At 39.5% G+C, this 16,834-nt stretch overlaps 1 protein-coding gene across 8 annotated transcripts in view; it reads left to right on the top strand.

Annotated features, from left to right (window-relative positions):
- ENOX1 (ecto-NOX disulfide-thiol exchanger 1) overlaps positions 1-16,834 on the top strand; it is a 540,470-nt gene that overhangs the window by 391,851 nt on the left and 131,785 nt on the right. For all 8 annotated transcript variants that reach the window (XM_088442288.1, XM_088442454.1, XM_088442218.1 and 5 more), the window contains 3 exons: positions 2,400-2,564; positions 7,845-8,051; positions 15,431-15,664. In XM_088442288.1, coding sequence (XP_088298414.1) covers positions 2,400-2,564; positions 7,845-8,051; positions 15,431-15,664 — 606 coding nt within the window. The remainder of the gene's footprint in view (positions 1-2,399; positions 2,565-7,844; positions 8,052-15,430; positions 15,665-16,834) is intronic.

The following is a 16,834-nucleotide window of genomic DNA, read 5'->3' as shown; positions in this document are numbered from 1 at the left end:
CCCCTTGTCAGTGCAAATTAATATAAGCTGGTTCAGTCCCAACTGATGGCTAATAAATAGGTGTCTCATTACCAAGGTGTCACACAAGAAACATCTCATGATGGGTAAAAGCAAAGGGCTCTCTCAAGACCTTCACAACCTTATTGTTGCAAAACATACTGATGGTATTGGTTACAGAAGGATTTCTTAACTTTTGAATGTTCCAGTGAGCACTGTTGGGGCCATAATCCGGAAGTGGAAAGAACATCATTTCACCATAAACCGGCCACGACAAAGGTGCTCCTTGCAAGATTTCTGACAGAGGAGTGAAAAGAATTATCAGAAGAGTTGTCCAGGAGCCAAGGACCACTTGTCCAGAGCTTCAGAAAGACCTGGAGCTAGCAGGTATAATTGTCTCAAAGAAAGCAATAAGTAATGCACTCAACCGGCATGGCATGTATGCACTCTCACCATGCAAGACTCCATTGCTGCAGAAAAAGCATGTTGAAGCTTGTTTAAAGTTTGCTGCACAACATTGGACAAGCCTGTGAAATACTGGGAGAATATAGTCTGGTCAGATGAAACCAAAATTGAACTCTTTGGATGTCATAACACACCCCATGTTTGGAGGAGAAATGGCACTGCACATCACCCCAAAAACACTATACCAACAATGAAGTTTGGAGTTGGGAATATCATGGTGTGGAGCTGTTTTTCAGCATACGGTACTGGCATACTTTATTTAATTGAAGGAAGGATGAATGGAAAAATGTACCGAGACATTTTTGATAAAAAATCTGCTGCCATCTACCAGGATGCTGAAGATCACACAAGGGTGGACATTTCAGCAAGACAATGATCCCAAACACATAGCCAAAGACACTCTCAATTGGTTTCAGAGAAAGAAAATAAAGCTACTAGAATGGCCCAGCCATTCACCTGACTTGAATCCAATTGAAAATCTATGGAAAGAACTAAAGATCGGAGTTCATAGAAGAGGCCCATGGAACCTTCAAGATTTGAAGACTGTGTGGAAAAATGGGCCAAAATCACACCTTAGCATGCATGTGACTAGTGTCTCCATACAGGAGGGGTCTTGAAACTGTCATTACCAACAAAGGCTTTTGTACGAAGTATTAAATACATTTCAGTAAGCGTGTTCAATACTTTTTCCCTGTGTCATTCACATTATTACACATAACTTAATTTATGGATATCTATGGGTTGTTGTTCTTTTGCATGTGTGGATTGCATGGGTTGTTAATGACATTTTGTGAAAATTTCATTACAATAGAACCATTACAAATATATTTACTGAGAAAAATGTTGGTGTTCAATACTTATTTTACCCGCTGTGTATATATACTGTATATATACTGTGTGTGTATATGTATATATATCTATATCTATATATCCAAGGCACATGGTTCGGCACTCTCAAAAATAAAGTTACGTAGCTGGTTGCCTGCACACGATACTGCATGCTACATGAGTGTCCTGATGAAAATGCTGTGATGAAAATCATTGAACGTTGACCACATTCAGCCTTGACTACAGTGATTTTTTCACCAGTGCGGAGTGTCGCACGTTTGGGGATATATATATATATATATATATATATATATATGTATAATTTATTTTTCCTATAATGCAATGAATATTTACAGAATGTTTCAGGTATCAGTATTATCCAAGCCTGTACAGCTCTCATATAGCATTTTTCTTTGGGTTTCTCTCTGCAAATACTGTTATTGTGGGCCTCCCCTGGGGCTCTTTAATAATTATTTCCCCTGGGATCTTTTTATTATTTTCCCTTGGGCAGAGTGAGAGAAAATTATTTACATTTGATTTGCTGTTTAGATTTGACACCAGGCCACCAATGACTGACAACTCCTCATTTTACCATTAGTCAAGGATAGCTTAGTCTGTAGCCAGCAGGAACATGTCTCAAGCCCTTATATATCCAGGGAGCTTGAGACCTAAAAAATGGGATACAATGGGTTAAATAGAAACGCGAGTGCTTGTCTTCCCAATAAAGGGCATTCAAGGTAATGAAGCTGCTTCTGTGTAAATAATAAGACAATCTGAGAAGTCAGCTATCAGTAGGAAATCAATCTCAGTCAGAGAGACCTGTGCCAATTTAAACAACTGGTGTTGAGAAGCTGATGGTATTCTTAGTGTTTGGTTCCAAACCTCTGTGGCAGTGATTTCATTTTGTTATGGTTTTTAATTACATAGCATCCCCTTTGATTTCCCTGCATGCAGTGTTTACAAGCTGTTCTTCCCCCATTGAATAAATGGCTTATCACGCACAGGGAGGTCTGTGCTATTCCCACAGAGTATGTAATGTTCTGTGCCGAGACATCCCATTTTTTTTAATTTGTTTCAGTAAGGTAAATTGCTATTTTATGTGTCTACAGATTCAATCTGTGTACCAGGGTTTGATCCAAGCCTAAGTATGATGACTGGCATAACTCCAATCAATCCAATGATGGCTGGAATGGGCCTATTACCACCTCCACCACTGCCTATTGTGAAAGAAATCATCCACTGTAAAAGCTGCACCCTCTTTCCTCCTAATCCCAGTAAGTACCAACCCAAACCTCCAGCGTAAACGTGATAGCCATATACGATATAATGTAAATTGTGTCTACAAGTGTTGGGAAAGTCATAAAACAGCAGGACATAGTCTTAACTTCCAGTGGATCACATTGTGATTTTGTGAATGCTTTCCATTTTTTTCTGCTGGCAAACAATAATACTGTGCACAGTAAAAATAATATCTGTTTACAATAACATAACACAGCAGGACCCCCTGACACCCTGGCATAATGGGCTCCAATGGTGTTGCCTCTTATCCACATGCTTTTGGAAACCAGAAAGGACCAGTGTTGAAATGCAGGCTTGGAGACAAAGGCCATAAAATTATTTGTGCATGAAATGCATTTTGAACTGTGAAAACCTGCCACCCTATATAGCTTTTCTAGAAATCCAGGCCTGATCAAGATAACATTTTCTTTGTAGGCTCCTTTGATGTTATGGCCTCGGGCAAAGATCATTTTCACACTTTCTAATTCCGCCCAAGCGAACTCATATAGAGATCAGATGCTAGAAAGGCCTGGTCTTACAGAAATGGATCCTGCATGCCAGTGCCACTTCTGTTTGTACAACGCTAAATGCCCACATTTATACAGCTATGATGCGTATATTGTGTATGTCTCTACTGTGTTGAGTCCTCGCCTACAGTACTTCAACACACATTTTCTTTTGAAACCTTTCCAGCTCCTGCTTTAGCTGTTGTGTTTTGTTTTCGTTTGTTTTAATCAACCTTGATGTCTGTTATTTTTCTTAATTCTAGCACAGTAGTTACACAATTACATTTAATATCTAAATTGAGAGTATGAATGTCCTATAGATAAACAGAAAAGCATTCCTTAATGCCTCTTATGTTATTTTATTATTTGTTATATACACTTTGACAGCTTTTATATATAAATGCATTATTTATAAAATGTGAGTGCAATGAATCCTGCCCTAAGAGCCTAGAATCTATTTTTTCCCTTGGGCAGAGTGAGATAAAATTATTTCACTCCTTCATTGTCTCTGTACTCTTCTCGCACCGGCTACATGATATGCAGTCCTGCCAGCTGACTCCATCCGTCACAGTCTGACTGATCCAAGATGGTCTTTCTTCAGACTGAGCTCCATGGCTCCAGTTTAATATTCATTGATGCAGTCTTTGCTTTTCTCAGGGTGATTTAGGCCCCACTCAAATGCATCAAGTTTAAGTATTCATGAAATAGTGTAACCCTTTTATTCCCTATTGCAAATGATAAGAAATGCCTTCCTAGAAATGTATAAAGGGAACTGTATATTGTATATAAAGGCAAAACATTACTTGCAAGGTGCAGCATAGTCTATTGAATAGGATCAATTTAAGGTGAGTCAGGTGAAACCACTATGTGGCCTAACATTGGGTAACAGTAAAACTGGTTAGACTGTTTATCTGGTTGATGGTCAGGCACTGGTTTATGCAGCTTTCATCTGCTGTAGCCTCTATGATCTTTTTTTCCGTGCAGTTTTCTAGCATTACATTACAAACCGTGTGTGGAGGAACACTAAAGACTGGAGTTGTGTATAGACAGTCGGACTAATGTAATTCATTCTATTTTTTATATTAATACTTTCTTTACCATTTTAATTTGTCTATTGCATGGGAATATTACTTTATTTACCATTTTAATTTGTCTATTGCATGGGAATATACACCTGTACTTGCAGTTTTCAGATATCTAATATCTTGACCTTAACACAGCCTAAAGCTAAAAGTCTGGTTGTAATATGAAAGTATTTGCACATGTGCCACTCTGGAAGCATCGGCTAGTAAACTGTGTCCCTCAGTTCCTGTCTTGTACGTGGCCTGACTTGATGCTAAAACTTAGTTTAATATTCAATATTCTCTGCATAGCGCTGCGTAAAATGGTGACTCTTTATTAATAAACAATGATGAAAATGAGAGAAACACAGTAATACCACTACTACTATGTCTAGTAATAGTAGTATTCCCAAGGAAAAAATAGCTTTTAACAGAGCTGATGGCACTAGCTTATCTACTTTATTTGTAAAGTACCTGCCTACTTAGCAGCCCTGGTAAGTGGTGGAAGAGACCATTTCTGAATAGCTTCTAGCTCTACAAGTGCCAGCTTACAAGAAGTGTCAGAAGCTGTCTGTGCAGGCTGGCACTTGCAGTGCCACAAGTGTTTGTGCTATATTCCCATTTTTGTCCCTGCTACCCAACAGCCAGGGCACATGGAGCCTTGGGCTACTCTGTATTCATAAGGACTTCTAGTCCTGGTGTTGAGTAGTATTGGGGTTGTGTAAAATGTGGGGGACTTCCTTTTTTTCTACTGATTTATTTAATTATTGTTGCATGGTTTGAACTTGAACTATTACGCCCATATAAGCCACAGCTGTTTTATTTTCATAAAAAGTTAGTTTGCCAACTACCGCTTAACACATAATCGTTTTGGATACCTCTTATCTATAAAAATCTGGATGCTGGTGTCATGATATGTAGTTTGTAGTCTGGTAACACTCGATAATACAAACCACACAGCAAAGTGCCTGAAAACCTGCGGTGTGAACAAGTTTAGTAACTTTCCCCCAGAATCTTGTATACTGCAGTCTGGCCGTACAGATTTTTTCTAAGCTGGATTGTTTGAATTGGACCTTCTCAGAGAGGTTTCAAGTCCTTTCTCATCAGATGAGTCTTGAGACTGGGCAATATCTGACATTTATTTTTTGTTCTCATATCATACTGTATGTATATTATTTTTGTACATGATGTAGAAATTAGAATGGTTCAGTAAACATTGTGTGATATTGTTCAGCATCCAGTAGTATCTACTGTAGAATACTTAGCAAAAGCATTCCTCTTTCTATACAGCCTTGTCACCCACAAAACTGCTGTTACTGGTTTGTATCTGCGGTAGAAAAATATTTGGTTTCACAAGTTCATGTTTAACAGCATCCGTGCATCATTTTTATGTTTCTTCTGTAAAAGAATCCAGATATTTAGTGTCTGTATGGCTTTCATAATCTGAGACTAGAAAGGCTTATGGATACTGTCGTTTATTTTATCAATTTTTTTAACTGCAAAATGAATGAAAAACAAACCGATATTAGTACCCTGAAGACCCCACATGGGTGTAAAAAGTTTTTATTCTGACACTAATAAATACTTAAGATGTTTCAAATGATCCCTGGACTTGACAGCAAAATTCAGTTATATAAGTAAACTACAAATATATTGTAATGCACTAAATGTAATATAAAGAATGGTGTATGCTTTTAGCATCACAGCCAAGTAAGCACACGCCTGCTGTTAGGTAGTACTTTCCTCTCCTCTGCCATTCTGTTGTTTTATCTAGAACAAGACAGCAGCGATAACCAGCAGAGTTTTTCATCATAATGTCAGAGCTTTGTGTTTTCTGCTGTTCTCCTTTTTTTTTTCCTTTTGATGTCTTTCAGTGTAGTTGAACTGGAATAAAATTACACCAGTTTCTGTGCGTCTATGTAGCGAATATTTACAGATGACATGATAAATGTTCCTCCCCAACAAAAGTCTGTGTAGCAATTGCTGCATTGTAAAAAGTTCTCCGTATCATGGAAGGAAATGACGGAAGCCATTCTGCTTAGGCAAAGTTGAATTCCTTCACTACATTATATTCACCAAGCAATATAATGAATGAATGAATTAAAGGAGGAGTTTGTATTCTATGATTTGTCTGCCTGAAATGAGTGTCCTTGACCTTTTGTTGTTGTTACCACATGACCAGTACTATTGTTTATTCTCATTGTATTTTTATAGAAATCAGTATTCATCTTATAGTTTAATTAAAAAAGACTGACTCCAGTAATTTGAGCCCCAGGTTGTTGCTGTTATCATATGAAGTAGCACTGTATGACACATACGATAACATGAAGGTAACGTTGCCTCTGCCCCAATGAGCTTGCAATCTAAAAGAATGGGGAACAATTGATACATAATGTACTGATATAACAATTGTAGCTGGAGCTGTGGATAGAGTTTATGGATATTATCATCCACTGAACAGCACCATTGTCAGCCACTAATATTAAAGCAGCCATTAGTTACATCTGTGGGGCTACCAGTGATGTGGTACAGTTGTAAATAGGAGAGATGGTGGAAGATGAAGACATGAAAGATGAATTTGTCAACCATCAACTTCTTTGTTTCAACTGGCCCTCCTTTCTCTTCTGCTAACTTGAAAAGGTTGTCACTCTTGCGCTACTTCTGTGTAGCTCTATGCCCGGTATTCTTCTTTGGCATCCTGCTCACGGCTGGACAGGGCACTTGTTCCCCATTTGTGCATAAATTGTGTCAGAAGCTCCTGTCATCAAGAGGACTGCGGAGGTCACTGGAGGAGCAACAGGGATGGTTTCAGTAATGACCGTTGAACTCTCTGGGTCCAGTAACTTAATGGTATTACATTAAGTTTTACAGTAGTTTTTAAGAACAAACCTGTCCTTGTTGTATTGACACGTCTTGGTACCACCTGGTGATTTCTCAATGCCTATACAAAATGTTAACAATTTTTATATTTGTGATAATGCGGGTAGTAGGGCATCTAAACTGCAGCCGTCTCTAACTTGCCTACATGCCATGTTGAAAAAGGTTAAAATTAAAAAAAATATATCTCTGACTTAACTTTCACATTGCCAATTGTTAGGCTGAGGGATTAGAGCCATCGCCATCTTTACTCTGTTCCATTCCCTTTATTTTTCTCCTCTTAATGTGGAATGATATGTTCCAGTGCGTATATGGGAAGGTTTCTGGACTGAACACCCTGAATATATATAATGGGAGGTGCTACCTGATGAGACTAATTGTAGGCACAAAAACAGACAGAAGCTGCCAGCGCCCTGGCAGCTTCTGTCTGTCCTATATATGTATATATGTTATGCAGGACTCTGTTCTATATCGTAAAGTACAAATATATTTGTTTTTTGTATTTTATTACATAAGATTTGTTGTTAAAAAATTTATAAATTTAAGTAAGACAAATACTTCTTGTGTATATAAATACAGTATAATTGACCATTAAAGTGTGTTAATTACATGTTTTCTTGAAAAATGTTTGATAACAGAACAATTACTTGAATTCAACTGCAGAACACATGCAGTGTCTCCATCAAGGTTTGGATAGTTTTATAGCTATATTTGCAGATGTTCTTTTACATAAGGGAACTTGCATTTGAAGTATACTGGTCCTGTCGTCATTTGTAATATGAAAAATTCTTAATATTTAATATTCTGATTTTTTTTCCCCCATTTACTATAGACTTGCCTCCACCTTCTACAAGAGAGCGGCCTCCAGGCTGTAAAACTGTATTTGTTGGAGGATTACCCGAAAATGCCACAGAGGAGATTATTCAAGAGGTCTTCGAGCAATGCGGAGATATTACAGCAATTCGCAAAAGCAAGAAGAATTTCTGTCACATTCGATTTTCAGAAGAGTTCATGGTTGATAAAGCCATTTACCTATCTGGTACAGTACATTCTAATTCCAGCAATGCTCCATTTACTGTCATTTATATTTCCCTCATACATTCCATTTGTCCTTTTAATGACCTTGGCTTATTTTACTTATGCCTCAAACACTGTTATCTTTTACTTAAGTTCATATTTAAACTTTGGTTTAGTCAACTTTTAATTTAAAGTTCCAGTTAACTCTGTTCTTAGTGCATTATGTATATTTCTCTGTAGTAATACCCATTATACTTTACAGAGCCCTGAATTTACTGGTCAGTCCCACGTTTCTATACTTTAACACTTGTCTGATATAGTCATGCACATACTGTATGCCAGTACTTTGTCCTACACAAGCATATGTTATGGTAAACAGATTTACTCATCTGACCAAATAGGCCCTATCACACTGCATTCACAATCTAATAGTCTAAATAATCCATGGTGTAAAATGTTATACATTGTCTCTGGAATATTAACTGTAATCTGTAGAGTACATCCATCACAAGAGAAGTCCTTTTTAGTTCAGGTTATGAAAATCAGAGCAGGACTTTTCTTTAGGGCTTTAGAACCTGAAACAGAAAGTCCATTTCTAACTTATTCCTTTTTATGTGAGGAAAGCAGCAAGTGGCAATAAGATGGGACATGTATGGTGTTAGATGATTGTGGTTTGGGCAGGTTAGGTGACATATTGTTCAGCAATAATCATCTATGTTGATCATGATAACAGCAACGCTTATTCCCATCTGACATAAAAAATGAAAATGAGAGGACTGCCCAAAGCAATAGCGGACAGGGGATTGAAATGCTTGGAAGGCTTTTGGGGCACCACAGTCTTCACTCCTCCACTGTACACTTCATCAGCTCTTACCCTACCGCAGTGTCTGATGGAGGAGAGGTCAGGGCCTACACTGCACAACTCATGCCATTTACTGTATGTGTGATGTGAGCTGTCAGTGCAAAGCACCAGTAAACCAGAGCAGTGGAAGTGAGAGCAGCTCTACATGGACCCCTCCCACAGTTGCGGTGATAAAGACTTCTCAACTACCGTACAGCAGGTAGCAATGGAGCTGATGTGAAGATTATGGGAGTGTAGTGATTGAGGGTGGAACAGTGATGTATGTGATAAGGGGAGAGTGGCGAGTGCATATGTGGCAGTGAGAGAGGATGCTGGTGGGCAGAGTTGGGGCATATGTGATAAGGGATAGGAGTACATATGTGACAAAATGAGTGTGTGAAGTAGGGGACACTGATGTATGTACAGTCCAGTATTTCCACAAATCCAGGCATTTCTGTTACTTACAGTATTTAGCACTATGCTGTTATAGGTACAGATACTATCCATGTATATAAGCAACCTTATTAAATAATATCTTCTATATAGTAGAGTATAATGATCACAAAAAATAATAAAATCTTCTTATTATGTTTTCATATTCACAATATACTCTTGGTGGAACAAAAAACTGAGAAGTGTTTCCCACTAAGGGGCTTATTTACTAAGTTTTTTAGCCCTGTGTTTTGCAATTAAAAGCATTGCCGTTTTAAACTAGGGACTTTTTAACACACCAGGAAGAGGCAGCTTATTGCAAGCTGGCTCTTAGTATTTAAACCCCCAAGAGTGCTACCCGAGCTTGCCTTTGTTTTTATTGTGTATTTATTGATAAATCTTGTAGGACTCATTATTCTGGGCACACCTGCTATGCTAGAGTGTGTGGTCAGCTGCTGCGTTGTACCATATGGGTTTTTGAATTTTGTATAATCGTGATGACCTGTAAGAAACAGCATTATTATACAATTTTAACTTCCGGTTTTCATACACAGCTTGGTTTTGTTTTGTTTCCCATTTCTTCTTTTTTAATGAATAGCTGGTCATGGTCCAGCAAGTGGCACCGAAATGCAGAATTCCTATAATATATAGTGTGATTGATATATTTCTACCTTGTTTAACACTTTTGTTTGAATCATGACCTTGTCTTCATATTTTTTTGGTGTAATTTAGTTACAACTTCTGACCATGTTTAACAAAATAATAAAGTGCCTGGCAGGCACACACTTCAATAATTAAAGAAAAAGATTAGGCAGATGTATGAGTCACCAAATATATGGGTCACAAAAACTTCCTCTATGCTTGCATGGTTGTTTTTAGTTATTTTATTATGTAAAAGTAACTTTTAAACCTGGATAACGGTCAGTGCTATATTGTTATATTATAAGTCAAAAATATTTATTAAAAAAATATATTGAGGAAAATTAAAACTGAACACAGGTATTCATACAGTATGTCTGACAAAGAAATGTTCCACTCTGATTGTTGTGCTCCACAAATTTAATACATGAAAGTAATCTAGTGAATTCTAAATTAGCACCTTACACTTCAAAATAAATGTGTTAAGTTAGAGCCAAAATTGTTAATTAACATGCCGTTAGAGCAAAGATGATATTTGTATTGCATGCTGTGAAAGCAAAGCTTGAGGCAAAATGTTATGTTCGCACACATGGCAAAGCAAAAAAAATGTATACATGACATTCATGGTTTTGTAAAAAAAGATCTACTTTATGCAGTGAGAGTGTCTTATTTTTAGCACCTTGGGCCAGCCGCTGTTATATTCAGGGGCTGCGCTGTGCTGTCTATGGCCAGAGGCAATGTACAGCCAGAAGTACAGTGCAGGCGCGAAGCCCTGTCCCCTCTTTGTACCTCTCTCTTTTCCCCTGGGTCGGCCATCGCCAGTGTCAGTCTGTCAGCCTTAGTATCGGAATAGCCAGCCGGACTCCTGCACCCAGTCCTTTCTTCTGTCCCTGCCTACCCTTCCTGTCCCTAGCTCCCCTCCCCCTCTAATACCCAGTGGCACCCAGTCCTTTCTCCTGTCCCTAGCTCCCCCCTAATACCCAGTGGCACTCAGCTCCTGCTCCTGTCCCTAACTCCCGTCCACATCTAATACCCGGCCCCTTCTACTGTCCCTGCCTACTCCTCTTGTCCTCAGCTCCCCTCTATCTCCTCCTGTATGCGGCTTCCCTCGACATCTAATACCCGGCACCCAGCCCCTTCTCCTGTCTCTTCCTACTCCTCTTGTCTCCAGCTCTCCTCCACCACCTCTTGTATGTGGCTCCCCAACCACTCTAATAAATGGTGGCACCCAGCCCCTTCTCTTATCCCTAGTTACCCTCCACAGCCTCCTGTATGTGGCTCCCCTCCACATCTATTACCCGGCATCTAGCCCCTTCCCCTGTCCCTGCCTACCCCTCCTACCCCTCCTGTGCCTAGCTCTCCTCTAACTCCTCCTGTGACTCCCTTCCCCCTCTAATTCCCAGTGGCCCCCAGCCCCTTCTCCTGTCCCTGCCTACCCCTCCACCTCCTCCTATATGTGGCTCCCCTCCCCATCTAATACCAGCTGGCACCCAGCCTCTTCTCCTGTCTCTGCTTACCCCTCCTGTCCCTAGCTCCCCTCCACCTATAATCTCAGACTCTCCAAATCCTCCTATCAGCGGCTCCCCATTTCCTACTCCTGTTACTGGCTCCCCACCTCCTACCTTTATTCCTGGCTCCCCACCACCTAGTCCTGTTCTCTGTTCCCCACCTCCTACTCCTGCCCCAGCTCCACCTTCCATAAATCGAGAAGACTATCTATATATATATATATATATTTATATATATATATATATATATATATATATATACCATATTTGTGAGGCCTATGTCATACTGTTGTGTACTGCACTGTGCCGTATTTAGGCAACAGTTTCCTGCAGCTTACCTAAGCATAAGACAGGACCAGTATATTGCTCCCTGTTAGTAATTATACATGCTCGTGGTTGCTTTGTATTCAGTACCATATTGTGCGTCATTTACCCGGCAGACCTGTCTGACGAGGGCAATGACCACATTCCTGTACCCATGTCGCAATCTTGCAGTTTATGTACTGCAGTTTTCAGTGAGGAGGATGTGGTTTGGGATGGGTTATGTGTGAGGTCTTGTAACCCGCCAGGTGCCCCGATATCAGTACAGAAGCCACCTTGGGTGACTTTTTTTGCATATGCTGGCCTCTATTATGGGATTACCACAGAGTGGACCTCCACCATGGGTGGGTGTTTTCTCTAACTCAGTACAGAGTCTGGCAGCAACCTCTACTGCTCTTCAGACCATGTTGCAGAGTGAGAAGCCCGTTTGACCAGCTAAGCGTCCTGTGTTGTCCTCTCAATCCACACAGCTATCAGAGTCTGAGATGTCTTCTGATGTCTTCAAATAGCTGTGATTGAGGTTATCTTGCCTGACAGAGTGATCTCTATTTTCCAGTTTCTCTGGTGTGTTTTGGTGAATTTGAAACTGTAAACTCTAGACTTATTATATCTGGCGATTTCTATTGAAACATTGCGGAAACACAAATGCTTTAAAATGGCGGATTTCTGGTGATCTGTTAGCTCTATTACATAAGGCAACTTGACGGCAGCCAATTTAGCATAATTGAAGGCCTGAATTACAAATCTTAAAATGGCCAGATGATCTATTTAGCCTGGCTAATTCTAATCTTTACTAGGACAGTTCCGCTATGAAGCATTAGTATGGAAGGTAATGCTTACTTGCTGAGATTTTACCTCCTACTCCCTGAACTACTGTAACTAGCACACAACCCAATAATCCCAATTGGTGGGATGTTATATTGTGTGTCGCCAGTGTGTCCTGCTTTTCTCTCTTTGGAAAGTGTAATAATAATTATGGTCCTGATTCAGAGGTGAACACAGTTTCTTTTTGTTCGCAAATGGCCAATGTTTTATCTACTGTGCATGCGACTGAGCCGCATTGCGCACGTGCCATGATGGTTACGATGTAGTACGATTAGCAATGACCGTTTGGGGATACGGCGACAAAAACACAGGCCTGTTGTGACCATTTCTGAGGTGTTTCACAGCCAGTGACTGTGTCTTCGTATGTAGTGTTACTGGCCCTGGGAGCTTAGTTGCTCAGAGGTCCAATGGCACAACCAATGTTTGTCAGATGCTGCGTCTTTGTACGCAAGTGGCGGATCTGAGAACCCGGCAGTGGAAGTCTCTCTAAAAATGACGGTGGCTGCGACATTTTCATAACTTCTCAGATTCACTGTGTAAGAAGACGCAGCACTGACACCCTTTGCGCCTCCTGTGAATCAGGCCCTGTGTGTTTGCAGTCTTACACCATACGAGGTATTGCTCAGTGAGAACGATAAACAATTGTTTGAAAAAACTGCATCCGAAAAATGATTACATAGTTTTCATTGGTTTCTCTTGATGTCTATATATGGAATATGGAAAATTATCATTAATAAACACATTATCAAATTATTACATAGAAATCCTCATTTGATTCTGAACCAGAATTGTATATTTGCCCCGGAGAAGGCAGAGAAGCAATTAATAGACCTATCATCAAGATTGACTGTTTTTGTAAGTGTTAGTGGGCTTGTTTGTGTTATCAAGTCATGTCCAGTCTCATCTGATCCACTTATCAAGTCTAAGCATACTGTACTACCCTCTTATGGCCGGTACACACTAGTCAGCATGACGTCCGATCCGGCCAGATCGGACGCATATCGGCAACATCGTCCGGTGTGTACAAGCAATGTCACTGGCGATGCGTGCTCCCACGCATCGTCATGATTGTCGCTCCCGACATCGGCAAGTGTATGACATCGGCAAGTGTATGCGCACACTTGCCGATACCTGGACCCCCACTTTTCTCGTCACTAACGAGATTGTGCTGGGTACACATCGTTAAATGTGTAACCAGCATTAGTCCTGCCAGCTGCCATCACACTGTCATTAGAATGCCCAGAGGCTTGCCAACTGAATGAGCACACAATTTTTTAAAAAGTTTGTGTCAAATATATGTGTGTATTACATGTATATCTATTTCATTTATAAGATTGCACAGTGCAGATACAAATTTGTTTTGTCCTTTCCTCCTTCGGTCATGTTCTCGCAGAATGCCTTTAAACCCAGTGGGACCTTACATCTGTTTGTTTAGATGCAAAATGAAAAGGATAGATTTGAAAGTAAATTTGAATATTTATTTATGCTGTATTACTAACAGTGTAAAATAGGCTTTGATTGCCTTGCAGTAGCATTTTGTCAGCACACCATTTATTATTTCACTCCAATAAAATCTAAGTATTGCAGAAAGGTCATTTGCCACAATAACTAAGAGCAGAACTGAGAATTGTACAGACACTGTGTCAGCCTTATGTACTATGGGTCTGCACAACATAATAAAAATGTAGCAGCAGTTCTCATTTTAAAAACTCTGGAAGCAATTATAAAGGCCAGGGACTTTGGGGAGCCAGGGAAAAGCTATATCCATCTGCACCTATATAATAGATCCCACAGATGGACTGTTGTATATTGTATTCAGATTGGGATTTGCACAAGTCTCCACATATATATACTCTCTTAAGTTAAGCACATTGACAACAAACCCAGACAAAGATTCTTTCTTGAGATGTTTATCTGTGTTTTAACCATTATGTTTTTCTTTGAAAAGTGATATATTAAGTAAGGTTGATGTGACACATAAGTTGTAACTTGCAGCTGCTGTCCATAAATAAAAACACATTTAAACTGAAGACCTACATGAAGGGCATTTGATTAATAAAAGTTTCCAATAGATAAGTGTTTGCAGATTTATTGTGAACGAATAGAAGTACAACTGGCATATTTTCAGGAGTTATCTGACATTAGGGAATCTAAGGGGCTGCTCTGCTCCACACCAAGCAATGGTCCCAGGATCCATCTGGTATTAATGTCCCAAACTTGGCATTTTTAGACTTATGGTGCATACACACGGTCAGACTTGCTAGATGAACGATTTGACCAACGATTTCATGAACAATGAACGATTTCTGACAGTATTAAAATGAATAACTTCATCCAAATCAGTCTGCAAACACAGTCGATGTCCGATATCGTTATCTGACATGCAGGAACGCGCATTGTTGGTCGATGCATTCCCTACATGTCAAAGATATGAACGGTTGAACGATTTTTACAATCGTTGTCGTTCATATCTGATAAGAAATCTGACCGTGTTTATGCACCATTAGAGCACTCTCCTGGCTTTAAGGTGGTGTGTATAATGGTGTGTTGGAGGGGCCAGTAAATGGCATTTGTACATTGTTTCACAAATAAAAGGTTAAATAAAATGATGTGCACATTATCAATCCATTCCTGTATCTTTTCTGGTAGAAACACTTTACCCCTTTACTAATCATCCAACTCTTCTGTAGTCTAGGAGTCCCATAGTTACAAAGTGATGTTAATGTTAACTGTGGCTAAATATAAACTACAAATGCACATTTATTCACATGTATAGCTGTTTATTAACATGTAAATTGAATTTGTAATTTTAATTGTGGAATCTACTATTTGAAGGTTATCGAATGAGGTTAGGATCCAGTACAGATAAAAAGGACTCTGGTCGTCTGCATGTAGATTTCGCCCAAGCAAGAGATGATTTTTATGAATGGGAATGCAAGCAAAGAATGTTTGCAAGGGAAGAACGCCATCGCCGCATGCTAGAAGTTGACAAGCTACGTCCTCTGTCCCCACCAGCAATCATGCATTATTCTGAACATGAAGCCACGGTACTCGCCGAGAAGCTCAAAGGTAAGGATTCATTTGTATATTAATTCCACAAATACCTGATAAGTGTGGTGTGTAGTACACATATTAAAGTAGGTTGTTATAGTTGTATTTTTTTGTTCTTCATATCATCTGCTAGTAAGTCTATTAATGTTTGAAAGTTCCTAACTGTACTACATTTAAGCGTGCAGAATGTACTCTAACCCATAATGATCAATCAGATTCTGTCATTGTTGTAGTACAGTTTGTAAAAGAAAAGCATGATTGGCTGCTAGGAATTACAGCACCTTTTCTGCACACTCACATGCACCAGTTTTCAGTAATGCCCCCTATTTAAGTTACTGCATATTATTTTGGAAAATATAATGTTCTCCTGGCACCAGACTTGTCTGATATTATAAATGGAGGGAGTGAACATGAGCAGATGGATAAACGAGCGACCAGTTTGCAGACCTGCAAATTTTCCTGGGCATTTGCTGTTCTTTGGGGTAATGCAGTTCTCTTTCTGGTGCAGTAAATAGGTGAGAAAGTAATGAAAATTGTCTGTGAGGGAGGTTTGCTGCAATGTACAGGTTGTCTGCTGTATATTATATGCACGTCAATGGAGGATTTTCCTAAATACAATAATTGTATAACTTTGCTTTTCTAAACAGCGTTCTTATTGAATATAATATTTTCCATTTAAGTAATGCCTTTGTCATACCTCCCAACCATCATGGTTTTAATAGCACAGTCCCAATTACCGTTGCGTTCAGAGGCTTACCACTGCTGCATGTGTTTTGTGTGCAGAAATGCCAAACACGCCCCATGCCCCGATTGGGTTCTGTATGCAGAAATGCCAAACACGCCCCATGCCCCGATTGGGTTCGTAATTTGTTTTTGGGATTTGTGGCAACATTAAACCAGCGTAAAAAAACAGAATGTGAAATTGGCGAATTTGAAAATTTGAAGAATAACTTAAGTATCAGAGTTTTTAAGAATGAAATGATGTTTCAGCCAATTACAGTTTCATTACACTTTTTTGCTTTTTCTTTATGCATGCCTACTTACAATGAAAGGTGTTCGACATGGGATGTAGTGAATTGACCGGCGGACGCCAGTCTAAATCTCGACTGGACCTGCCCAACAAGGGACTTAAGATAGGCCTCGAAATGCCGACACCTATCTTAATCCCGACGCCGGAGGACCGACCCC

This window comes from Taudactylus pleione, unplaced genomic scaffold, assembly GCF_031769625.1.
Source record: "Taudactylus pleione unplaced genomic scaffold, aTauple2 ptg000005l, whole genome shotgun sequence".
In the NCBI taxonomy this organism is placed as follows: Eukaryota; Metazoa; Chordata; class Amphibia; order Anura; family Myobatrachidae; genus Taudactylus; species Taudactylus pleione.
Note: the sequence above shows the minus strand (reverse complement) of the source record. Positions and strands in the feature narration are given on the sequence as shown.